Below are 26,016 nucleotides of genomic sequence, written 5' to 3' on the forward strand. Positions count from 1 at the left end.
CATTTTTCCAGCTATTTATTTTCAGTACTCAGCATTAGGGATAATAATATGGACAAGTTTTGTTAAGAAATTAATTATCAAAACATAGTTTATAAAAGTGTATAGTAAGCATTACATATATACTTGAAACAAAAAGTAAGAACTTGAAATTAATACTTGTTCAAAGCAATTCTTTCTAAACTAGGTTCAAAAGTGTCCATTTTGTATATATATATATTTTTTGTATAGGTTTAACTCAAATATAAATGTGGTCTAGTTTTATCACATTACTACTAAATCAATTCACTGTGACTTTATTTCACTTACTAGCAGTTCTCCCAGTAAAATATGTACACAGATCTTTGAATAGTTGAATATAACAAGTGTATAAGGAAATACTCACTAATGAATGAATACAAAGGTTACAATACAAGAGTAACAAACTGAACATAATAAACGCGCTAAACTTTTACAAGTTATGTTTGTAAGTGTGGTTTCTTTTCTTTTGTGTGTGTGTGTGTGTGTGAAACAGAAGTGTCCAGTCTGAGTTGAGGGAAGACAGTGGCATCACTCAAAAGGCAAACATGTCAACAATAATCCTTAATCTTCCTTAAACTTCATATGGCAATCAAAACACACATAGCAGCTCCCTGTTTGTTGTACAAAGGAAACTTAAGGAAGTACAGTCAATTTAATGTGTCAGAGTCCTTCATCCTTGACTCCATGTCAATTATACATACATGATGAATAGTCAGGGGTATGTGTAAGGACAAGGGGTGGTTACAACACTTCTCCTAAACTGAGAGATCCTAAAACTAGCATTTATGTTACAAATGCTGCTACAAATAAGCATACTATAATGATTTATAAAAGCTGCAATGTTAATAATACAGTCATAATTACGATACATGATAAAAACCAAACGCCGACAGCGGCCTAACGATATACATTTCTTTACTTTTATCCGTAAAAAAAACAAAAAAAAAACATCTACACGCGCTTGCTGGTTTAGGCGCAGTGTTGAAAATATTGGTGCCAAGAGCCATTTTGAAATAATGGGAGGAATACAGAAATGCCAGAAAGTAGCAACCCATTAAGAGCATTGTCGTCATCTGCAGAACAATAAAGGTTTGAAGCTCATCTTCGTGCTGCAAGAAACACACAAGTTAGAAAACAATTAGAACCTCACAAGAGAGCAATACACACTCAGGTCAGTTCTATATTACAGAAATGTGACATCTCCAACCACTACATTCACCATTAAAACTACATTTTTTTACAATGTCAAAGTACATCTACTCTTTAATCCAACATATTGCGGATACGTTTAAAATCCATGATTTACTCTTCAATACTGTATGACACAACAAAAGCCACACATGATTTTTTTAAATGTATCTAGGCAAGTCAGTTAAGCACAAATTCTTCTTTGCAAGCAAAGGCTTCATTGAAGATTAACAGATGGGATGTTATGATGTGTAGCAGTCAAAAAGGAACAATCCACAAAACCTTAATATTGAAGGTTTTTTACCAGTAATCCTGGTGTACCATTGCAGGCGGAAGGGTTGTTGTCCCCTAGCAAAGGCTACCGAGTGAATGCAGCAAGCACAGCTAACTAATTGAGTGGGATGAAGGCAGATGGGTGAAGATTTTGCAACCCGTGTCCTAACCAGTGTAGATATCGTCCATGTCAAGTCCACTTTTCCCCCTTGTCTGGGGTTGCATGCAGGGCCTTGAGTGTCTAGACCACGTATCCTGCTCTATGAAAATCACAGTCTATAACAAGAGGGAGATGGTGGTGAAGGAGTGTGAAGAGAAGTTTTGGCACCTCCAGAAACTTGGCATTTCAATGCTTCCCCTTTCCCCACCCCCACCCATACTTTGTAGAGATATGGGTCTGAGGCAGAGCCAAGAGGGTGGCACTGGTAGCAGCCACAGACACATTGGTGCGCACAGGGCGCACTGAGCTGCCCCAATGCAACTTCATGTGGTGGCGCAGGTTGGACTTGCTGGAGAAGCGCTTGTCACACTGCTGGCAGGAGAAGGGTTTCTCCTTGGTGTGGATGCGCCGGTGGATTATGAGCTGGGTGGACACGCGGAAGGACTTTCCGCACTCCGGGCACTCGTAGCGCTTGGTCTCCGTATGGATGCGCTGGTGGTTCTTGAGGGCGTTCAGATTGTGAAACTCCTTTTGACAGGAGGTGCAGAAATAAGCGCCAGTCTTGTGGATGGTCTTGTGGTTGAGGAGGGAGCTGGCGTGGCGGTAGGCACGGCCACACTGGTCACAGACGTGCGACTTGGCCCCCCCACCAATTACCGGTTTACCTGAAAATGTAAACGTTGAACTTGTATTAAACCAAACCTCCAGAAACCTTTTGGCTTTTCAATGTAAATCACAGCAGCACTTTCCCTTCCCCCACCTATAGAAATGGGCCTGAGCGCATACCCAGGAAACTGGAAGGCGCTGAGCCGCTCCAATGCAACTTCATGTGGTGACGTAGGTTGGACTTGCTAGAGAAGCGTTTGGTGCATTGCTGGCAGGAGAAGGGCTTCTCCTGGGTGTGAATGCGCCGGTGGACGATGAGTTGGCTAGGTGCACGGAAGGCCTTTCCACAATCTGAGCACCAGTGGCGTTTGACCTCAGTGTGGATGCGGCGATGGGTCTTGAGAGCCATCAGGTTGGAGAACTCCTTCTGACAAGAGCTGCAGAAATAGGCGCCTGTCTTGTGGATGTTCTTGTGGTTCTGGAGGGATCCGGCATGGCGGTAACCACGGCCGCACTGGTCGCAGACATGCGACTTGGGTGGTCTCCCTGCGCCAATTGGTGGATGACCTGAAAATGTAAAATGTAGGAATTGTGTCATGCCATAATTCTGATATTTCGGTTGTATACACATTAATGCTGGCTTCACATGCTCGTGGGAAATGGGGAAACTGGGAAGTCATATGCTCGACATGGTTGTGTTCAAGTGCTATTGAAGTTGGAACAATTCTTAATGAAGTAAACTAGCTTACTTAACATCAACAATATGGTCAGACTAGCTACATTATACATACTGATAAGATTGTAATTGTCAAAAACAGATTTGCTGTCAAAGGTAAAGGGTCAGTGGTGAAACGTCAACTTGGTAGCAAAAATGTCTCTGAGTTTCCGTCTTGTAATTCCGACATTGACAGTCCTTCAAGTGAAACTAAACGCTTCTGATAACTGTGACAGCATGTAAACGTTGCATTAGAAACAGCTTCAGCCATGGGGGGGAAAAAGTCATTCTTCAACAATTGAAAGTGCATTCCGTAACATTGCCACATGGACATAGATCTTGATATGTCACGGTAGTAATAAATGAATACTATTAATCGAGACAAAAATAAAAATAACTGTCAGAGTGGCATGTCCTGGCCACCCTCAGTGTATACAAAATGCGTCTTCTTGATTCAATATTGGATGTAGTTTTCGGAAGTTGAAATATTGTCTCTACAAAATAATATTTTGGACTTTTGGTCTTCAAAATCAGAGAGGGAGTCAAAATATTACTGAAATGTTAAAGACGGCACATTTAACAATAAATTGTTTATTTCGGGCAATTCACCGGAGCCTTTTCAATATGTCAATCAAACCATTGGGCAAATCAAATGGGCCTTCCCTACGCTGATGGTGTACTGAGCCTGGAGTCAAATGATGAGGCTACTTGTGTTGTAAATGTCACTCTCCCACTGTACACTGCAGGTATATATGGGTTTATTATGCATTTCCACTAGCTACCAGTATTTAATATGGTCGTTTACATAGTTTAACTGTACCTTGAATTTGGTCAAAGAAACTGATGCCTCAATTTGGTAACAAATGTAAAGCTACAGTTAATTATATTCAACACGGGTGGATCTTTATTAAGCACAAACTATCATGCATATATAAAAGACGAAATGTACATGAAAACAAAACAAATATGGCACAGATCAGAGTTACATGTGTAGGATTAAGGGTGAGAGATTTGTATCTTCAATATCTGGGTTAGTTTCATCTTCATGGTGACAAATACACACAAATTGGGAGTCATATTGCAACGTTGATGATTCTACAGCCCTTAGGACAATTTACTCAAAAAACAAATTTTCTTTGGTTTCTCCCAGTACTTGAGTGTTCCCAAACTAAAATATTTGATTTATTTAGTTATTTGGAGCAGACACTTGTTAGTTTAGCATGCTAATCCAAGAGTCCACACTAATCAATTGAACGTCCAAAAACACACTTAACCACCATGCAGAAACTCCATTCCAACGTGTATAGTGACCATATCACTCTTGAACAATGTATAATAGAAATGCTTCTGTGGTTGCTAGACGTTGGCATCAGCTCAGATTCCATCTGGACACTGGCGTTAGCGTGCTAAGCTAACTAGCAGCAAATATGCACTCTCAAACTTGTCTGGGTTGACAAAAAAAAAAAAAAAAAAGCTACGTGGAACAATGAAGTTGGTCTAAATATCACTGGAAAAACTAAAGAAATTAGTTTTGGGGGATATTCTTCTTCTTCCAAGGATGAAAGAACTCCAAACCTATTTGGCTGGTTATAAAATAAAAGGTATATTTTCAACAACCACATTGTAAACTTGATATCATTTTGTGATTTTTATGTGTTGCATAAAACTCAATATTCTAGCATCAAGATAATGGAATTCATTCAAACATTGCACCTTAAAGATTATATATAGATGCATTAGTGTCCATTTTTTAAATGTATCGTTTGTGGACTAACATGAGCAAATGACATTTTCAGAGGTCTAATCCTCTAGGGCTGTGTTTATACAGGCAGCATTATTCTGATCTTTTTGTTCACTAATTAGATCAGCTCTGAATAAGATCTGATGTGATTGGTCAAAAGAACAATTAGTCAAAAAAAATATCAGCATTGGGCTGCCTGTGTGTACACAGCCTAGGTAAGGTGTATGATGAGGGCACCCGCCTTTCTAGAGGCAACAAGGTAAATCACATTATCAAACTTCATCCTCAGTCTGCATCATTTGCTTAAAGATCTGCAATTGTATACCCTCCTTCCTTACATTCCAACGGGTCAATTATTTGGCCCCTCAACTAGACACATTAATTTGACCAATTCACTGAAGTGAAAATGTTCAAGCTAAGTCTTTAACAAGGTTGAGTTAACGAAGTTGATTTCGCCTTCATCACAGATTAAAAATTGCCTGTGTGAAAACGGGTTGATTATTAAAACACTTAACACTTTCAAAAGTACATGAAAAGTGAGGAGTGAAAGGACAATGGATTCACAACAATGTTCTTCACTAGTTTTCCAGCTATTTATTTTCAAATACTCAGCATTAGGGGTTATAATATGGACAGGTTTTGTTAAGAAATTAATTATCAAAACAGCTTATAAAACTGTATAGTAAGCATTACATATATGTATGAAACAAAGTTAGAACTGAAAATGATTCATTATAGTTGTTCAAACCAATCCTTTCTAATCCAACCGTAATGATGGTTGGAAGTGTCCACTTTTAACCAATTCTGGAGAAAACGCAAGAGTTCCATTAAAATATAGTTAGTTGTCCCGTGGTCTAGTTATCACATTGCTCTTAAAAATCACTTCACTGTCACTTTATATTTCACTTACTAGCACCAGCTCTCCCAGTAAAAGGTGTTCACACAGAGCTTTGAATAGTCCAAACGCAATTAAATAAAAAGAAATACTAATAAATACAAGGGTTACGATAAGGTATAACAAAATCTTAAGAGAATGAGGTCTGAATGCACAAACAATTCAAAGTCATCCCCTTTGAGTGTGAGTTTTTTTGTGAAACAGAAGGAAGTCCAGTCTGACTTGAGGGGAGACGGTCACAACATCACTTGTAAGGCAAACATTTCGGAAATATTTCCTTCGTCTTCATACTGCAATCAAAACACACATTATACAAGTTCCCTGTTTATTGTGCAAGGGACTGATTATTATTATTATTATTATTTTTAAACCATAACAAATTGAGACAACATGGAGGAGTACTGTCACAAGTGTTCTTTGGGAGTCCTTCATACTCGACTCCATGCCAATTATACATACAGGATGAGTAGTCAGGGGTAAGTGTAAGGAAAGGGGTGGTAACAACAAAGCTCCTAAAGTGTTAATATAAATAAATGCATTCTACAATGATCTGTTTTATAAAAGTTGAACTGTAAATAATACAGTCAGAAGTACGATTACGATACAGGATAAAATCAAAATGCCGGCATGGGCCTAACAATATACATTTTTCTTTTAAAAACAACTTATTGTCTATACATGTTAACTCGTTAGGCGCAGTGTTGAAAATATGGGTGCCCAGAAACATTATTTATTTATTTTTTTAAAGAGGAAAAGACAAATGTGATGCCAGAAAGAAGCAACCGATAAAGAGCATTGCTGTCATCTGCAGAAAAATAAGGTTCGAAGCTCATCTTCGTGCTGCAAGAAACACACAAGTTAGAAAACGATTAGAACCTCACAAGAGAGCAATACACCCTCAGGTTAGTTCTATATTACAGAAATGTGACATCTCCAACCACTACATTCACCGTTAAAAACTACATTTTTACAATGTCAAAGTACATCTCAACTATTTGTTCCAACATATTGCTCACTTCAGAGATACTGTTTGAAATACATGTTCTTACTGGTTAAGATGTTTTGTATAACAGGACAAAGGTCGCATGCAAAGGCTTTATCCAAAAATCAACAGATATGGAATGGGATGTCGTGATGTGCAATGCATTCAAACTGCAAAAAGATGCCACACAAAAAAACCTTAACATTGGTCAAATTCATCAATGTGGTTGACTTGGTGAGCGTCACGCCACACTCTTGGCATGGCATCAGGATGTTGTTCCTATTGTGACCCGTTTGTTATGACTTCATTGACACTGGGCTTAACGGTCAATAAAACACTGAGAAATCTAGAATTGTCTACGGTGTAACATGCAACGGGGAGCTATGACAACAGTATATCATTAAGGTTTCTAAAGGGCCGAACAGAGAAGTCTAGCACACATCCTACACTGAGTGAGCAGTAATCCATGTGTACCATTACAGGTGAATGGGTTCTTGTCCCCTAGCAAAGGCCATCGAGTGAATGCAAGCAAGAGTAGCCATGCTGGTTGGGATGAAGGGGACGCTTTCGCAACCAGACTGTCTTAACCAGTGTAGAGGTCGTCCATGCCAAGTCAGTCCTCTCCCCCTCCCTTGTCTAAGGTTGCATGCAGGGCCTGTGTGTCTAAAACACATAACCTGCTCTGTGAAAATCTAAAGACAAACCTCACACTCTACAACAAGAGGGAGATGGTGGTGAATGAGATGGGGACTAAGTTTTGGCAGCTCTAAAACCTTGGCATTTCAATGCATCTCACACGAGCACACCCCCCCCCCCCCCCCATACTTATAGAAATGGGCCCGAGGGCATACCCAAGAAGCTGGCAGCGCCCATGGCCATGGTAGGGGGCGCTGAGCTGCTCCAGTGCACCTTCTGGTGGTGGCGCAGGTTGGACTTGCTGGAGAAGCGCTTGTCGCACTGCTGGCAGGAAAAGGGCTTTTCCTTGGTGTGGATGCGCCTGTGGCAGATGAGCTGGGTGGACACACGGAAGGACTTTCCACAGTCGGGGCACTGGAAACGTTTGGGCTCAGTGTGAATGCGCCGGTGGTTCTTGAGGGACATCAGGTTGGGAAACTCCTTCTGACAGGAGTTACAGAAGTAGGCGCCTGTTTTGTGACTGTTTTTGTGGTTAAGGAGGGAGCTGGCGTGGAGGTAGGTGCGGCCGCACTGGTTGCAGACGTGCGACTTGGTCCCCGTCGCCCCACGGCTCCTGCTGCCACTGGGGCCTTGGAAGGACAGGGAGTTCATTTTGGGTAGTCCATTGGGGTCCAGTCCTTGGGCCTGCAACAACGTGAGATCCAGGCCGGAGCCCCAGCTAAGGCCTGAGCTCCCGCCCCCGGATGTGCCCCCAGAAGCTCCCCCAGCCCTGGCCTGTGTCTGCTGGGGGGGCCTGGGGGCTTGGCCGTGGGAGATCTCCTGGTGGAGCCGGAAGCTGGCCTGGCTGGGGAAGCTGCGCTGGCAGGGGCCACAAGTGAGCTCCCTCTCCTTTAGGTGGACGCGACGGTGGCTGTTGAGCTGGGAGGAGACACGGAAAGCCTTGCCGCATTCTGGGCAGCGGTGACGCCGTATCTCTGAATGAATGCGCCGGTGGTTCTTGAGGGCCAGGAGGTTGGAATAGGTCTTGAGGCACACGGCACAGTGGTAAATGCCGATGGTGTGGGTGTTTTTGTGGTTGAGAAGGGAGCTGGCATGGGCGTAGGAGCGGCCACACTGGTCACATCTGTGGAGAGACAGAAGAGAAGAAGAAATTAGTAACTGCTTGCGGTCCTTTTTCACTAATCTAATTGGCTGGTTACCACTTTTCCATTAGATACAACTTTAATATATTTATATATCCATCTAAAAATAATTTGTACAGGTATATGATCTGGAATCCGGCTTAAAGCTTTGGAGATGACTAAAAGTGGTTTACCATGTCCTGCAAGAAGAAATAGTCAATTTATACACATAATAAAAGGGGAACACATTTTGGTGGAAACAAGGGGAAAAAATATGGACTGTCCTTAATCAAATAATTGAAAACTAATTTGAGTCTTGGAAGGTATGTGTGGCTCCCTGCACATTTGGATACAACAATTCCATATCACACTTTTCATAGTTATTGAAATTATTCTGGCTTTCACCAACTGTGGTGAAATATGTTGGCTTGGTGCAGATTACCCCCCCCCCCCCGCCCAAAATAACTAATTTACAACAAAGCATGTGCAGTGTAGCAAGCTCCAAATACTTACTGTGGATCTAAGTCTAAGGATAGGCCCATGCCCTTTATCAATGTAGTCTTCACTGTAATATCAGCAAAAAAACCAACAAGAACCTTCTCACTTCTATGGTCTTTTACCATTTTAACCAGCTTTTGTGCCATGACTTTGTCAAACAAAGAAGCCCACTAAACTAGGTTTACACTATCAACAACCTAAAAAATTACAATGTACCTATAAAAAGAGACAGGGAAGCACAAACAAAAGGAGCACTACAATTCAAACAAGTACAAGGAACACACAAAATCATAAATCTTACTTATTATACTACGTCAGCTGCTTTGAATTGGTATCAATTAATGTCAGTATTCTTTGTAAAAGCAGAAAATAAAACATCCAACTGAACAATCAAATCAATTCTGATGCATAGTAGCCTACGAAACGAATGTATATCTAACTGAAAGCAAAAGGGGGGACTTATCTGGTCTCCACTAATCAATCTGTCCAAACTTCAGAAATAGCCGAATTCCGGTGCACGTATGGTCCCAAGGAAGCCGGATTGGAGATCATATACCTGTAATAGACATGTAGAAACCTATGATCTTCACTATTTTCACTTCAAGAATCACAAACAGACGAAAACTCACGTGTACCGGCACTCTTCTCCCCCTGTCGTGCTTGCAGTGGCCATCCTCCTGCCCTCCTTGCCTACCTGGTTCTCCCCGCAGCGGTGCCTCGCCAGGCCTGACCTCCCCTGGAAGCTCTTCCCACAGCTGGTGCAGCCAAAGCGTGTGTGGCCCTCCTCATGGACCTTCTGGTGATTGCGGAGGAATCTGGCTAGCCGGAACGCTTTCCCGCAGTGGTGGCAGATGTGCCTCTTCTTCTGCGTGTGGATGCGCATGTGGTTGCGCAGCGCCATGTAGTTGGAGTACGGCTTGTCGCAGTAGGTGCAAGTAAAAGTGCCTGTCTTGTGTGTGTGCTTGTGGTTCAGCAGGCTGCTGGCATGTTTGTAAGAGCAGTTGCAGATGTCACAGCTGTAGGGGCGTTCATCTGGCACAAGGTCAGCCCCATCGATGCTGAGGCTTGAGCTGTTGAGGGAGGCCGAGGACGAAGGGAGCTGCTGAGCAGGGCAGTCATGTGCAGCCAGATCGTCTGCAGTAGCGAAACCCTCGCAGCACCCATCACACTCGTAATCCATTTGAGCAACAGCTCCTGCAGCCCCCTTGCAGAGCTGTGCAGAGTGGTGGGTGGTCAGCTGCTTTTGGGTACGGAATCCTTTGCCACATTCCTGGCAAGTGTGCTTCTTGAGGGCAAAATGAAGACGCAGATGGTTTTTCATGGCCAGGCGGTTGGGGTAAGTGGAGTTGCAAACATTGCAGTGATACTCGCCAATTTTGTGAAGATTCTTGTGATTGGCCAAGCTGCCTGCATGACGATAGCTCCGTCCGCACTCATCACAGGCGAAGGGTCTTCGTCCCCCTTCTTGTAGATCAAAATTCTGAGCCCTTGAAGTACCAGCCTCTGAGTAGGGTTGCTTGAAGCCTTGTTGTTGTCCATACTTGACTTCCCCCATGCCAGGGTTCTGGGATTTGGACGATTCTCCTCTCATGGCCTGCATGCCAGAGGGTCCTCCTTGATACCTCCCATTGCCTAGTTTTGCGAGCTGGGCGTGAGCCTTTGCTCTGTGTTCTTCATGGAGCCGAAGGTGGTTTTCCAGCTGCTTCTGGATCTTGAAGGCCTTCCCACACTCCTCACACTTGTGCCTGTAAAATAAAGTGAGGACCAAATTAAAAGATGGGTTAGGAACTGGTAAACACTCCTTGCGCCTATTCCACGATCTGCCAGCCATTCAACTCGCTCCTGACATCATGAATGGACAGCCTACTGGCTGAACGGGCACTAGCTACGTTTAGTAATGATGATAAAAGCACATTTGGGTAAGGTTATTTACCATTCAAGTAAAGCCATCGTTTCGGAATCGGGTGCCACTTGGGGACCGCTTCTCCCTGTGCCAGCGGCAGCCTTGCTGTAGCAAGCCAATAAAGGGAAATCACCAGTCAGAAATACATTTTACGTTTAGAATGGATTCAAAGATGTCATGGCCTGGCCATTTCTTGGGTTCCTCAGGGTTGCTTAAGGGGTGTTTTGTTTTTAATTAGCTTTACAGATTGGACTGTAGCACAGAGTAGACTCTTACATTCAATGACAATGTTGTTCGTTTTCCAGCTGTGCCGCTGTACAGTGAGGGAAAAGCGGTGTGTTTTCTTCAACAAAATCGAATGCCTATTTTTTACATCGATGCGGAGACCCCGATAGGAAAATGTATTATTCTTACTCATATCTAGAATTATTACAATAAAAAAATAATGCATCTCATTATTTCAGAGAAAATAAAGACCAATCCATGAAGGTACTGTACAATCCTGATTTTAGTGTAAAATGTCCTATTGATGTCAATTTGAAATTTGGACCAAATTCAAGCAATGCAAACAGATCTTATGTTATTAATAGGCCCACAAAGACAAACGAAAAAAGTCTCAATGGGGAAAAGCATCAAACAAAAGCTTACCTTTTTAAATCAAAGTGGGTCCTCTGGTGGTTCTTAAGGGCCAGCAGGTTGTAGTAGCGCTTCTGGCAGACAAGGCATCTGAAGACTCCGGTCTTGTGAGATTTCTTGTGGTTGAGCAGGGAGCAAGGGTGCCTGTAGCCCCTTCCACACTGGTCACATTTGTGGGGTCGATCCTCCGAATCTGGCATCTGTTGTCTACGGTCCTGTCCTCCCATATCACGACTGCCTCCAGGTCCTCCAACTCCGCCACCACTAACTCCATCTCCGCCAGTCATCCCTTTAGCTCCATTCAATCCTTCTTTGCTCAGCACTCCTCCTCTTCCCTTACCAGGACACAGGTGAGTGATCAGGTGATGGCGATCAGCAAAGAACATGCCACAGTCAACGCAAATGTGATTCCTCCCATCACCATCCATTTTGCCATTAGTATTTGTAGGATCGGCCCCCATGCTCTGCGCTGCTGCATCGGACCTTTGTGGCCCATGAATCAGTTGGTGGTTTAACAGGTCTTGCTTTCTGGAGAAGCTCTGGCCACAGGTGCTGCAGATAATCCTCCAATCTGCCTCACCGTTAGGAGAAAGCACTGAAGTCCCAGGCCCTGTGGGATTGTTAGCATGGCTGCGCAGATGGCTCCTCAGGGCCCTGAGGCTGGCATAATGGTTCCCACACACCGAGCACTGGTACACTTCACCATCATCTTCATCTTCTTTATTCATCCTTTTCCCCCCTCCTTGGGCATGGGACTGAGAACCATACTGAGAGCGCTGTCCATTGCTCTCTTTCACATTTCCTCCACCTGAAGGGAGAGCAGCGCCTCCAGGACTGTTGAAGCTACTCATGTTTCCCATGAATCCATTGGACATCCCCTGGTTCTGTCGCCGTTGGGGGCACATGTGAGACTTGATGCCAGAGATGTCCCCATACATTTCTCCACAGTCAGTGCACATATGTCTATCAGCCTGGCGGTGGTTCTGGGGAAGTGGGGAGTGCCCAGAGTTGCTCTGGGCAAGGGATCCATCAAATCGATCATGGAACTCCAGTGAATCCAAACCACTGCTGTGGCCACCATCAGGTACAAAGTGAGCAGCGTCACCAAGATTTCCAGGTAGGGAGATAGGGGTGGTTGCGCCGCTCCCCTCCTGCACATAACTATTCTGAGAGTCAAGTGTCAGGGGTTCCGAGGAGAGCCAGTCGCCTTCAGTGTTGAGGGATGATTGGTTGGATGTTCTTCCCTTATGGCTGCGGAGGTGGCTATGCAAGGCAGCCAAATGCGGATACTGCTTGCAGCAGATGGTGCACTGGTAGAGGCCAGTCTGGTGGGAGCGCTTGTGGTTGACCAGGCTTCCAGCATGGCGGTAGCTTTTCCCACAATCCTGACACTTGAAACGACGTTCACCATCATCAGAAGAAGATTGCGCTCTCTCTCCAGATGGAGATGGGTTAGAGTTAGAGCCAATCCCATCAGTGTTCAGGATACCATCCTGACCATGGGAGCCTGGGTGGGGGTCATGGGTCAGGTAATGAACTTTGAGACTCTCCAGATCAGGATGCCCAGCCCCACAGTATGCACAAGTGTAAATGGGGTTATTGACAGGAGGGCCAAGCATTGGGTCAAAGGGTCCACGTTTATCATTTGGCAAATGAGGAAGCGGCAGAGGGTCACCCAGGGCAGGTGTGTATGCTGGGGAGCGGACAGCGCTGAGATTGTGCGGCATTATCCCAGGAAAACTACGGGCAAGACCCAGTGAAGAGGAGGCTGCATTATGCAATAGGATGTGCTCCTGGAAGTCACTCTTGTTGGGCAAAGCTACCTGGCACAGGTGGCAGAAGCAGTTAGACGCATCATCGGTTTGGGGAGCAGACGAACGCTGATCAGTCACAGAATCATGTATGTTGTTGTTAACCATCGATGCTCCAGGAGTCTTAAACTTTGAGTGGGTTCGCTCATGGCCGTTGAGAGCAGCCAGGTTGTTGAACTGCTTGTAACAGACGGTGCACTTGAACGCCCCCTCCTGGTGACATTTCTTGTGATTAACCAGGCTGCCATGGTGGCGGTAGGTCCTATCACACTGATCGCATTTGAATGGGCGATCCCAGGCATCATCAGTTACAGGTGACTTCTTATGATCATCTGGGTCATGTGACATCACACCATGACCCATTCCACTGTTGTTCAGGTGATTGCGGGCAAAGCCATCAGACAGGTCCTGTGCAAGACCATAGTTCCTCTCATCATGTCCGTCTTCAGCGCCTTCGTCACCGCCGTCTTCCTCTGCCTGGGCACTGCTTGGGGATAGTGTGTGGATACGGAGGTGGTTCTTCAGAGCCACAGCATTGGGCAGGGTTCTGGTGCAGACTGGGCACTGAAAGGAACCCACTTCATGGGATTTCTTATGGTTGGCCAGGCTGCCAGCATGCTTATAGATGCGGCCACATTGCTCACACTCAAACCTGCCATTCTCTTCTTGCTGGTAGTGAGCCTTCATGTGTTCTAACAGACTAGGGGTACTGGGGCAAACCATATCACACTCTTTACAGGGGAAACCCTTAACACGGCTCATATCATGCATTGCCATAGTATGCGTATACATTTAAGGAAGGGGAAATCAAGTCTCAAGATAATCAACAAAGCAGACAAGGGGAAAAGAGAGAGTCTTAGCTCTTGGAATCTGTGGTGTCAGCCATTTTCTTCCCGGAGCTGAAGAAAGTCTTCTTTCAGCCATTCAATGCCACCTTGTCAGGGCAGCACCAGAAGGATTTGAACACGGAGCAGGCAATGGAAGAGCACTGTTGAAATAGGAAAAACATTAAAAAAAGGGGGCATTTAATCATTTAGAAGAGACTCAAACCAGAAACGACTAGACATACTGTACATCTAGCCATTTGCACAGTCAATGTGGAAAGGTTATCTATTCTATACTGCAAGTAATATGACAAAGAACACCTTCATTGAAATAATAATGGTCTGGCAAAAGCAAACACAGGCTACAAATCCCCCACATCAGACATTCAGACCAATTAACTGTTCCTAACATTGAAACTCTACCTATCAAGGGTGCTGGGCAGGGTAAATCTAGCACACCTACATGTAAAGAGCAAGAACACACACAGGATTTTTTTACCGTTCGCCAGCCGAGAATAATTTGCAATTCTTATCAGTGTCGGCAGACAATCTCTTTGTGTACACAGAGCAAAAACCTCGAAGTCATCAGCCACAAAGCCTTAAAATACTACAAACCAGAAGAAGGCAGTAGCGTTGTTTGGCAATGCCTGTCTGTGTGTGTTGCTTAGTTTATGGACTAGATTCCAATGTTAGCTAGCTAGCTGCGCGGATGTTGCTATTTTGTAGAAGGCCCTTGTTGATACTAGCCAGATGGCCACAGCTAGATAACTACCTAACAAGATGAAACAATTCAATTCACTCTCCATAATCCCATACGGCCAGTGCCAGCCCATAGCCAAATGTTTAGCCAACCAGCGCAACATAGCTAGCTAGCTCAGGACACTGTATTAACCCGGCAGCTAACACAGGAAGCTGTTTCATGGAAAATAATCCATTGTGATTAAATTAGAATATCAATACTAGCTATACTGGTTAGCTAGCTTGGGGGAAGTATTTAGTGTTGTGTGCATTGCATCTGTGTACTTAACTAGCTACCATCCCATAGCCTACATTGCAAATGAAGTGTGATTGGCTCATCCATGGATGTACAGAGAAATTGCAATTTTTTGCCCTTTTTGTTATCACTCCTGTTGACTTCCCCATGTGGGGGTTCGTGCTCTCTGATTGGCTCAAAATCAAGTCAAATTTTATTGGTCACATACAAGTGTTTAGCAGATGTTATTGCGGGTCTAGCGAAATGCTTGTGCTTCTAGTTCCGACAGCGCAGCAATATCTAACAAGTAATTCACAACATATACCCAATACACACAAATCTAAGTAAAGGAATGGAATTAAGACAATATAAATGTATGGACGAGCAATGTCAGAGCAGCATAGACTAAGATACAGTATAATAGTATAGAATACAGTATATACATGAGATGAGTAATGCAAGATATGTAAAAATGATTAAAGTGACTAGGGTTCCAATTATTAAAGTGACCAATGACTTCAAGTCTGTATATAGGCAGTAGCCTTTGTGTGCTAGTGATGGCTATTTAACAGTCTGATGGCATCACTACTCTGGACGGCTCTGACTTAGAATACGTGGACAACTACAAATACCTAGGTGTCTGGTTAGACTGTAAATTCTCCTTCCAGACCCACATCAAACATCTCCAATCCAAAGTTAAATATAGAATTGGCTTCCTATTTCGCAACAAAGCACCCTTCACTCATGCTGCCAAACATACCCTTGTAAAACTGACCATCCTACCAATCCTCGACTTCGGCGATGTAATTGACAGAATAGCCTCCAATACCCTACTCAACAAATTGGATGCAGTCTATTACAGTGCCATCCGTTTTGTCACCAAAGCCCCATATACTACCCACCATTGCGACCTGTACGCTCTCGTTGGCTGGCCCTTGCATCATACTCGTCGCCAAACCCACTGGCTCCATGTCATCTACAAGTCCCTCCTTATCTCAGCTCGCTGGTCACCATAGCATCACCCACCTGTAGCACGCAGGTATCTCTCTCTATCTCTATATCTCTCTGGTCACCCCCAAAACCAATTTTTCCTTTGGCCGCCTCTCCTTCCAGTTCTCTGCTGGCAATGACTGGAACGAACTACAAACATTTCTGAAACTGGAAACACGTATCTCCCTCACTAGCTTTAAGCACCAGCTGTCAGAGCAGCTCACAGATTACTGCACCTGTACATAGCCCATCTATACTTTAGCCCAAAAAACGACCTCTTTCCCTACTGCATTTATTTTATTTTATTTATTTAGCTTTTTATTTATTTATTTTGCTCCTTTGCACCCCATTATTTTTATTTCTACTTTGCACATTCTTCCACTGCAAATCTACCATTCCAGTGTTTTACTTGCTATATTGTATTTACTTTGCCACCATGTTCTTTTTTTGCCTTTACCTCCCTTATCTCACCTCATTTGCTCACGTCATATATATAGACTTGTTTCTACTGTGTTTGTTTTACTCCATGTGTAACTCTGTGTTGTTGTATGTGTCGAACTGCTTTGCTTTATCTTGGCCAGGTCGCAATTGTAAATGAGAACTTGCCTACCTGGTTAAATAAAAAGGTGAAAAAAAGTACAAATAATAAAGATAGAAGCTGTTTTTCCAGTCGCTCGGTCCCAGCTTCGATTCACCTGTACTGACCTCCTGTGGTTGAAGAGGCGCTTCAATGCCTCTTCAGCCATTTCAGTGTCCGTGAGGTAATACGCCGAGGAACTTAAAACTTTCCACTTTCTCCACTGTCCCGTCGATGTGGATAGGGGGTGCTCGATCATCTGTTTCCTGAAGTCCACAATCATATCCTTTGTTTTGTTTACGTTGAGTGAGAGGTTATTTTCCTGGCACCACACTCCGAGTGCCCTCACCTCTCGTCGTTGTTGGTAATCAAGCCTACTACTGTTGTGTCGTCTGCAAACTTGATGATTGAATTGGAGGTGTGCTTGGCCACGCAGTCATGGGTGAACAGAGTACAGGAGGGGGATGAGTATGCGGGGCCCCAGTGTTGAGAACCAGCAAAGTGGAAGTGTTGTTTCCTACCTTCACCACCTGGGGGCAGCCCGTCAGGAAGTCCAGGACCCAAATGCACAAGGTGGTGTTCAGACCCAGGGCCTCGAGCTTGGAGGGTGTTATGGTGTTGAATGCTGAGCTATAGTAAATGAACAGCATTCTTATATAGCTATTCCTCTTGTGCGGATGGGATAGGGTAGTGTGATGGCGATTGCATCGTCTATGGACCTATGGGGGCGGTAGGCAAATTGAAGTGGGTCAAGGGTGACAGGTAAGGTGGAGGTGATATGATCCTTGACTAGTCTCTCAAAGCACTTCATGACGACAGAAGTGAGTGCAATGGGGCGATAGTCATTTAGTTCAGTTACCTTTGCATTCTTGGGTACAGGAACAATGGTGGCCATCTTGAAGCATGTGGGGACAGCAGACTGGGATAGGGAAATTGAATATGTCCATAAACACACCAGCTAGCTGGTCCGCGCATGCTCTGAGGATGCAGCTTGGGATGACATCTGGGCTGGCAGCCTTGCGAGGGTTAATGTCTTACTCACGTCAGCCACGGAGGAGAGCCCTCAGTAGAGGGCTGCGTCGGTGGCGCTGTGTTATCCTCAAAGTGGGCAAAGAACGTGTTTAGCTTGTCCGGAAGCAAGACATCAGTGTCCGCGACGTGGCTCGTTTTCCTTTTGTCGTCCTTGATTGTCTGTAGACCGTGCCACATGCATCTCCTGTCTGAGCCGTTGAATTGTGACTCCACTTTGTTTCTATACTGAAGTTTTGCCTGTTTGATTCCCTTACTGTTTGTGTTCTGCCATATTCCCAGGCATCTTGCCATAGTTAAATGCGGTGGTTCGTGCTTTCAGTGTTGTGCAAATGCTGCCATCTATCCACGGTTCCTGGTTGGGGTAGGTTTTAAAGTTGTTGGCCACTGACGAGCATTGCGATTCTACAAGTAGAAACGGCAGGTCCGTCGCTACCGGGTCAGCATGCAGCAGGTACCGCTTTTGTTCTAGCAAGAGAAGGAACCGCCTCTCACTGTGGTACCTACCTATCGGCAGTCTGATTCTCTGCATTTCATGCTTAATGGTCCTGAAATTTAGGTTGTCCAGAAACAATGGCCCAATCCCAAATTGGCCCCTATACACTTGTGGAGATCTGATTTGATAGGAGTACTGTAAGTAACATGGCAATAGCTCCACTTTGGCCTTTGATAGACCAGGGGGAAGTTTCACCATATTTCTTGTGCCAATCAAATCTTCTCAGATCTCCACAAGTGCATTGGGATTGGGCCAACCCCTAGCCCCATTTCCCCTAGACCAGGGCCACACGCCTACAGGGTCCAGAGGCTGCTGGTCCTTTTCTACCTAATAATTACATACACAGTGTCCCAGGTCAAAATCAGTCCCTTATTAGAGGGAAACAATGGCTTTGAAGGTCCAGAGCTTAGTTTGAGGTCCCTAGACCCAGTACTGCTGCTTTTGTAAATTATTCCCTTCTAATCAGGGACTGATTTAGACCTGGTACACCATGTGTATGCAATGAATTATCAGGTCGAACAGAAAACCAGCAGTAGTCCTGACCTCAAAGTTAAAAAAAAATGATATCACTGCCCTAGACACAGATCTAAGAGGCAATATCTACCAAGAGATTGCCATAATTCCTCCACCTGTTCAATCCTCTCAGATCACGTGTCCAGGATAGGGGTCGAAAACAGGTGGCCCACGGGCCAATGGGGGGGGCTAAATTGTGTTCAATTTGCATTGAAAATCATTATGATCCGTCACCCCGTCAATCTGCTCTTCCAAAAACACTCCAGCTGAATCTAGTTGCCTACCCCATCACTTGGTCCACAGGCGAATACAGCGATAAGCAGACCAAGTGGGGAGTTTTTGTATCAAGATCTATGAAAGTGTGTGGATTTGGTCAACAAAAAAATGTGATTGCTAATTTGCTAAGTGAGGCTTATTTGATTGAAAAGAAGTTTCATAATGTTTAGGTTGTTACGAATGTAGTGATAACTGAATGAAACTGTATCTAGTTGTTTGTTTCAATCACGCATATCTGCCCTCTCATTGGCTAGAACGGTCCCACCTGATCTCTCCCCCCCCTCCACCCACCTTTCTGACAACAACTGCCATTGTTAGGGCTGAAACAAGACTCATTGTATAGAGTCTCTTACAGGGCTTTAGAGATTTGAATTCTACCAGAAAGTCAATCATTATTCTTAAAGCCCTAATGTAGTCTTTGGAATTGTATTTTTAAATCCACCACTGTATGTCTCGAAATCATCAGTCTGATCATGTAGGCGTTGGGAAACAAATTGGACGACTTTTACATACACAGCCCTGAAAGGCTGATAGGATGGTCTAGAGCCCACCCACCCACATCAGATGAACAGTCATTGGTCTATTATACTCAGATCACATTGTGACGTCATGTTGTGGGCCAAAAGTTCCATCCCACCTGAACAGGGTGAAATTCCAGGCTTTTTAATTTTTTTATAAACAGCTCTTAAACAAAAGGGGCATTATCACAATTTCTGTGTTATTTTGACCTGCGTGGAAATATAAATGGGGAAAAAAAAGGAAAATCTCATCTTCAACTGCACTACCCTTTTAACATTCAACACTTATGCTTTGTGGGGTAAAAATACAGTGCCTTGCGAAAGTATTCGGCCCCCTTGAACTTTGCGACCTTTTGCCACATTTCAGGCTTCAAACGTAAAGATATAAAACTGTATTTTTTTGTGAAGAATCAACAACAAGTGGGACACAATCATGAAGTGGAACGACATTTATTGGATATTTCAAACTTTTTTAACAAATCAAAAACTGAAAAATTGGGCGTGCTAAATTATTCAGCCCCTTTACTTTCAGTGCAGCAAACTCTCTCCAGAAGTTCAGTGAGAATCTCTGAATGATCCAATGTTGACCTAAATGACTAATGATGATAAATACAATCCACCTGTGTGTAATCAAGTCTCCGTATAAATGCACCTGCACTGTGATAGTCTCAGAGGTCCGTTAAAAGCGCAGAGAGCATCATGAAGAACAAGAAACACACCAGGCAGGTCCGAGATACTGTTGTGAAGAAGTTTAAAGCCGGATTTGGATACAAAAATATTTCCCAAGCTTTAAACATCCCAAGGAGCACTGTGCAAGCGATAATATTGAAATGGAAGGAGTATCAGACCACTGCAAATCTACCAAGACCTGGCCGTCCCTCTAAACTTTCAGCTCATACAAGGAGAAGACTGATCAGAGATGCAGCCAAGAGGCTCATGATCACTCTGGATGAACTGCAGAGATCTACAGTTGAGGTGGGAGACTCTGTCCATAGGACAACAATCAGTCATATATTGCACAAATCTGGCCTTTATGGAAGAGTGGCAAGAAGAAAGCCATTTGTTAAGATATCCATACAAAGTGTTGTTTAAAGTTTGCCACAAGCCACCTGGAAGACACACCAAACATGTGGAAGAAGGTGCTCTGGTCAGATGAAACCAAAATTGAACTTTTTGGCAACAATGCAAAACGTTATGTTTGGCGTAAAAGCAACACAGCTCATCACCCTGAACACACCATCTCCACTGTCAAACATGGTGGTGGCAGCATCATGGTTTGGGCCAGCTTTTCTTCAGCAGGGACAGGGAAGATGGTTAAAATTGATGGGAAGATGGATGGAGCCAAATACAGGACCATTCTGGAAGAAAACCTGATGGAGTCTGCAAAAGACCTGAGACGGAGATTTGTCTTCCAACAAGACAATGATCCAAAACAAAGCAAAATCTACAATGGAATGGTTCAAAAATAAACATATCCAGGTGTTAGAATGGCCAAGTCAAAGTCCAGACCTGAATCCAATCGAGAATCTGTGGAAAGAACTGAAAACTGCTGTTCACAAATGCTCTCCATCCAACCTCACTGAGCTCGAGCTGTTTTGCAAGGAGGAATGAGAAAAAATTTGAGTCTCTCGATGTGCAAAACTGATAGAGACATACCCCAAGCGACTTACAGCTGTAATCGCAGCAAAAGGTGGCGCTACAAAGTATTAACTTAAGGGGGCTGAATAATTTTGCACGCTCAATTTTTCAGTTTTTGGTTTGTTTAAAAAGTTTGAAATATCCAATAAATGTCGTTCCACTTCATGATTGTGTCCCACTTGTTGTTGATTCTTCACAAAAAAATAGTTTTATATCTTTATGTTTGAAGCCTGAAATGTGGCAAAAGGTCGCAAAGTTCAAGGGGGCCGAATACTTTCGCAAGGCACTGTACATGATCAGTTCAAAACCTCAAAATATGTTGTCTTACATTTATAGAATGTATTGCTTTATGTTTTGCCAATGTTTGATGAATAATACATTTGTTAAAATTAACCTATATTTTATGCATACATATGATTTATCATCTACTGCCAATTGTCAGTGCGGATTCAAAGTCTTAGTATTTGGGCATATGTGCTAAATAAAGGCTTGTGTTGTGACAACTTTTAGACATGGCTTTAGTTTTATTAGATGTGGCACGTTTGCAGCTTGTGTTCGCTTCCAGGCTGTCCAATGTGTCGTGTGCCAAGTTCTTCCTGCAGAATCTTGAGAACCACACACCTATAGTTTTTACATTTACAGCACAAAAGACAATATAAAGGTTTGTGGAATACTTCCATTTCACAATTTCACATTGTGAAAAATCAATGTAAGCTCTGTGATATCATCCAAATTTGAGAAGTTGGCCCTAAAACAAGCTAATGCAAGATTGATATTGCAGTTGCACACAACATTCAAATAATAAATAAAAAAAATGTAAATGGGTCAAATGTCACATTGGTCATTTTCAGTAACATAGGCCTGGTAGTCTAATATAGGCTCAATCCACTATTCTAGAGCCTTCCACCATTCCCCCCCCAACCTATATTTGAATAAGGCATCCTATTCCAGAATGGCTTATTGACATTGGCCTACCAGTATTTGTTCCTGTAGTCAAGTGACCTCAACAGAACATACTTTATACCTGCATGGGTTAGTCTTAGAGCTCTAATGTTAAAGTGAAAGCCTCATAACCTCTGGGAAGGTACCCTGACCCAGGGGCTCTGATGCCAGGCCATCTGGGTGTGCTCTAACATCACAAAAAGCACTTCCTTGGGTTGTCGGTCATCTGTTGTTTACACTTTGAAGCATATAGACTCAGCAAAACAATAAAATGTCCTCTCACTGTCAACGGTGTTCATTTTCAGCAAACTTAGCATGTGTAAATATTTGTATGAACAAAACAAGATTCAACAAGACAAACTGAACAAGTTCCACAGATGTGACTAACAGAAATGGAATAATGTGTCCATGAACAAAGGGGGTGTCAAAATCAAAAGTAACAGTCAGTATCTGGTGTGGCCACCAGCTGCATTAAGTACTGCAGTGCATATCCTTCTCATGGACTGCACCAGATTTGCCAGTACTTGTTGTGAGATGTTACCCTACTCTTCCACCAAGGCTCCTGCTCCAACAAGTCCCAGACGTGGATTGAGATCCGGGCTCTTTGCTGGCCATGGCAGAACGCTGACATTCCTGTCTTGCAGGAAATCACACACAGAACGAACAGTATGGCTGGTGGCATGCTGGAAGGTCATGTCAGGATGAGCCTGCAGGAAGGGTACCACATGAGGGATTCCTGTAACGCACAGCATTGAGATTGCCTGCAATGACAACAAGCTCAGTCCGATGATGCTGTGACACACCGCCCCAGACCATGACGGACCCGCCACCTCCAAATCGATCCCGCTCCAGAGTACAGGCCTCGGTGTAACGCTCATTCTTTCAACAAGAAACACGAATCCGACCATCACCCCTGGTGAGACAAAACCGCAACTCGTCAGTGAAGAGAACTTTTTGCCAGTCCTGTGTGGTCCAGCGACGGTGGGTTTGTGCCCATAGGCGACGTTGTTGCCGGTGACGTCTGGTGAAGACTTGCCTTACAACATGCCTACAAGCCCCCAGTGCAGCCTCTTTCAGCCTATTGCGGACAGTCTGAGCACCGATGACGGGATTGTGTATTCCTGGTGTAACTCAGGCAGTTGTTATTGCCATCCTGTACCTGTCCCGCAGGTGTGATGTTCGGATGTACCGATCCTGTGCAGGCGTCGTTACACGTGGTCTGCCACTGCGAGGATGATCAGCTGTACGTCCTGTCTCCCTGGAGCGCCATCTTAGGCGTCTCACAGTACAGACATTGCAATATTGCCCTGGCTACATCTGCAGTCCTCATGCCTCCTTGCAGCATGCCTAAGGCACGTTCACACAGATGAGCGGGGACATTGGGCATCTTTCTTTTGGTGTTATTCAGAGTCAGTAGAAAGGCCTCTTCTGTGTCCTACGTTTTCATAACTGTAACCTTAATTGCCTACCATCTGTAAGCTGTTAGTGTCTAAATGACTGTGAATTTTTTAGGAATTATCTTTGAAAGACAGGGTCCTGAAAAAGGTCTGTTTCTTTTTTTGCTGAGTTTATATATTCATTGCTGAGCTGGGCCCAGGTTGGAATAAATGCATATGTCTACTCAAATGATAGCAGGGTGGGAGGATTTAGATTTATATAGAAACACACAGCGAGCAAGGCATGAGAATTAAAAGCTTGATTGCTTAATTTATAGGATGCAACAACAACAAACATCACAATGGGCCCACGGTGTAAAAAGTGAATTCATAAATCTCTGGCCTGTAGAAGCCAGGGTTTCTGGTTCTCTCTGGGGATGAAAATGTAATGTGAATGTTCACACTTAAGCTCGATTGGCCATTATCAAACGTGGTGTAAATGATGCAAGTAGAATAATTATTAATACATAAGAGACAGAAATGGGGAGGTGAAGCATAAACAAGTTTGGAATAATTTTACCTTTACTGACTAATTCCCATTTGCAACTAAATGCAAACAGAAAAATATATATTTACACTGTCTAACTGTAATATAATTAACTAACTAGTGTGCACAAAAGTAGTTAGCCTAGCAAACAAGCTAAACTAATTTGATAGTAGAAGGAAATCAAACTATTTTAAACAGTGAAATCACAAACACCTTTACCGTGCAAAAACAGCCTGAGGGCAAGGAACCACAAAGAAAAAAAGAATATGAATATACATATTTCAGATAGCTGTACATACACCGTTCAGCTAGGTTAATATCTTTACAATTACTTTCTGTGTGACTCGATGTTTACACGTGCATTGTTTTGATTGAGAGCTCGGGGTCTGGAGCACATTTCAACAAATAACGTTTTTCTTTCATAATAGGGAGGCCCAAGAGCCTGTAATTCAAAATCATTTTAATAAAGTATAATCTGACTTCGTGGTGGGAGGCGATTCTAAAGTGCTCCCTGACCTTGGCTTGTCTTTCCACTGAGTTCACACAGCGTAAATTTTTCAGGACAAAAGCTGGGCATCTTTACCGCCGATCCGCGAGACATTCCGTGCTCTTTTCCATCGAACGACTCCCCAAATTAGGCAACGTCAAGGCCGGAGGACCGAGAAAGCATAAACTATAAGACATTTTAATCATAAATGCATAGTTAACTGAAACATCGAGTTATTCAATGTTAAAATATAACGTTTATACGCGTTACCCCAAAATAACAAAAACGACTAAATTTCCATAAATTGCTTTCTTAGAAGCTATTTGCAACTAGCTAGTACACTAGCCGCATTTTAGATAGCTGTGCAAACATTAGCCTGTTAGCTGGGTCAAGTCGTGAAAATACATTACTTCGGATCATATACATGCATAGTATTATTTTTATACAAGTGTAGCTAAATGTGAGACATTACTTCCCCTTAAGGGGCATTTAACCTGGCCAACTATCAAACTAATGTAATAATCTGCACCGACCTAACAAAATAGCTAGCGCGGCCGCCTAGCTAAGTAACGTTACACCCCCCCACGATGCTAAAAAAAAATACAAGGAAAACGGAAGTCGTTAACTCTACATTTTGCAAGCTCAAAGAAATTGATGCGCACACTGCATAAATGTTTGTATATTCCCTTGTTATATACACAGACCATATTATTTCAGGGGTAATTAATGCCTAAGCAAGCCAAATAACCGTGGCACGCAAAGGTTAGCTTGCTGGCTAACGTGCGCTAGCCTAGAACCAACAAAGATCTCGACAAATACACTCTGGCCCATTGATGGAAAACATTTTTTTTTTTTTTTTTTTTAAATACGTTTTACGCACTCGACTTACCCGTTTAATGACGTTCTTTGCACCAGAGAGAATGATGCCGAATCCAAAAACCGCAGCATTTGCGTTCTCATTTAGGAGACTTGTTATTTTTTTCAGATCAACAACCGACTTTGGTTCTTCGGTCATTTTTTTCTCCTCGGATTCAACATACTTCCTGCTAGCTAGCGGTGTGAAGCGGAGACATACGTACTTTTGCGCGTCATCATGCGCAGAATAACATTTTAGTCTGCATCAAACACCTATCTTTTTTAAACAAATTACTTTGTTGCATACTGTACTGCATTTTGCTCTCCAGAAACTATAACTTGTCCATTTAGCTCCGGCGCCCTCAATCGTGTTGTTAATCAAAATCAGACAAACGTCCACAGTTGGTGCAGGAGCTGCTCAGAATAGATTTCCGTGAAAACAGCCTTTGCTTCGTGGATCATGAAGGAAATTACATTCTGAGGTCACTATGTCTATATGATATTGTAAATTACTATAATCGTTTATTTCATGGTTTGTGAGTGATAGTATAATACCCCAAAATGATTTAGTTTATTAGATTGCAACACTTGGTAACCTATAGTTGATTTTCTCAGGCTGTCCAATGTGCTTCACATTGTGATCTGTGATCTAATCTGTTTTTTATTAGCCTGTTCCAAATATAGTTTGAATTGATTCACATGCAACATTATTGCATGTAAAATAGAATCACGTGTATCAGTTTACAATTCACAGCCATCGAATACATTTTATGCCATTGTGTTAGTGAGTCT

At 43.4% G+C, this 26,016-nt stretch overlaps 1 protein-coding gene across 7 annotated transcripts; it reads right to left on the minus strand.

Moving 5' to 3' along the window:
* On the minus strand, positions 1-25,648 carry LOC110538118 (zinc finger protein 646). Of its 7 annotated transcripts, XR_005035117.1 has the most exons (8): positions 25,259-25,648; positions 11,385-14,171; positions 10,767-10,841; positions 9,463-10,578; positions 7,430-8,337; positions 2,426-2,812; positions 1,511-2,304; positions 1-1,127 (listed from the first exon to the last, which is right to left on the minus strand). XR_005035117.1 is itself a non-coding variant. In XM_036938150.1 (7 exons), the coding sequence occupies exons 2-7, from the start codon at positions 13,973-13,975 to the stop codon at positions 1,826-1,828; spliced, it is 5,556 nt and encodes a 1,851-aa protein (XP_036794045.1). In that variant the 5' UTR covers positions 13,976-14,171; positions 25,259-25,648; the 3' UTR covers positions 1-1,825. The 7 variants fall into 7 exon arrangements, 6 of the variants coding, with proteins under 6 accessions (XP_036794045.1, XP_036794046.1, XP_036794047.1 ...); XM_036938150.1 differs by having other exon boundaries at positions 1-2,304; XM_036938151.1 differs by lacking the exon at positions 25,259-25,648 and adding an exon at positions 24,466-25,227 and having other exon boundaries at positions 1-2,304.
* Between the last annotated feature and the right edge of the window lie 368 nt (positions 25,649-26,016).

The sequence above is a fragment of the Oncorhynchus mykiss genome, chromosome 12 (assembly GCF_013265735.2).
Source record: "Oncorhynchus mykiss isolate Arlee chromosome 12, USDA_OmykA_1.1, whole genome shotgun sequence".
In the NCBI taxonomy this organism is placed as follows: Eukaryota; Metazoa; Chordata; class Actinopteri; order Salmoniformes; family Salmonidae; genus Oncorhynchus; species Oncorhynchus mykiss.

Excerpts from the sequence above, each read along its gene's own strand:
- LOC110538118 (XM_036938150.1), bottom strand. The coding sequence starts at position 13,975 with ATGTATACGCATACTATGGCAATGCATGATATGAGCCGTGTTAAGGGT. Across the intron at positions 10,579-10,766 it reads ACGATGGCTTTACTTGAATG|GCACAAGTGTGAGGAGTGTG; the intron begins GTAAATAACCTT and ends TTTATTTTACAG. Across the intron at positions 2,305-2,425 it reads AGCGCCTTCCAGTTTCCTGG|GTAAACCGGTAATTGGTGGG; the intron begins GTATGCGCTCAG and ends TTACATTTTCAG.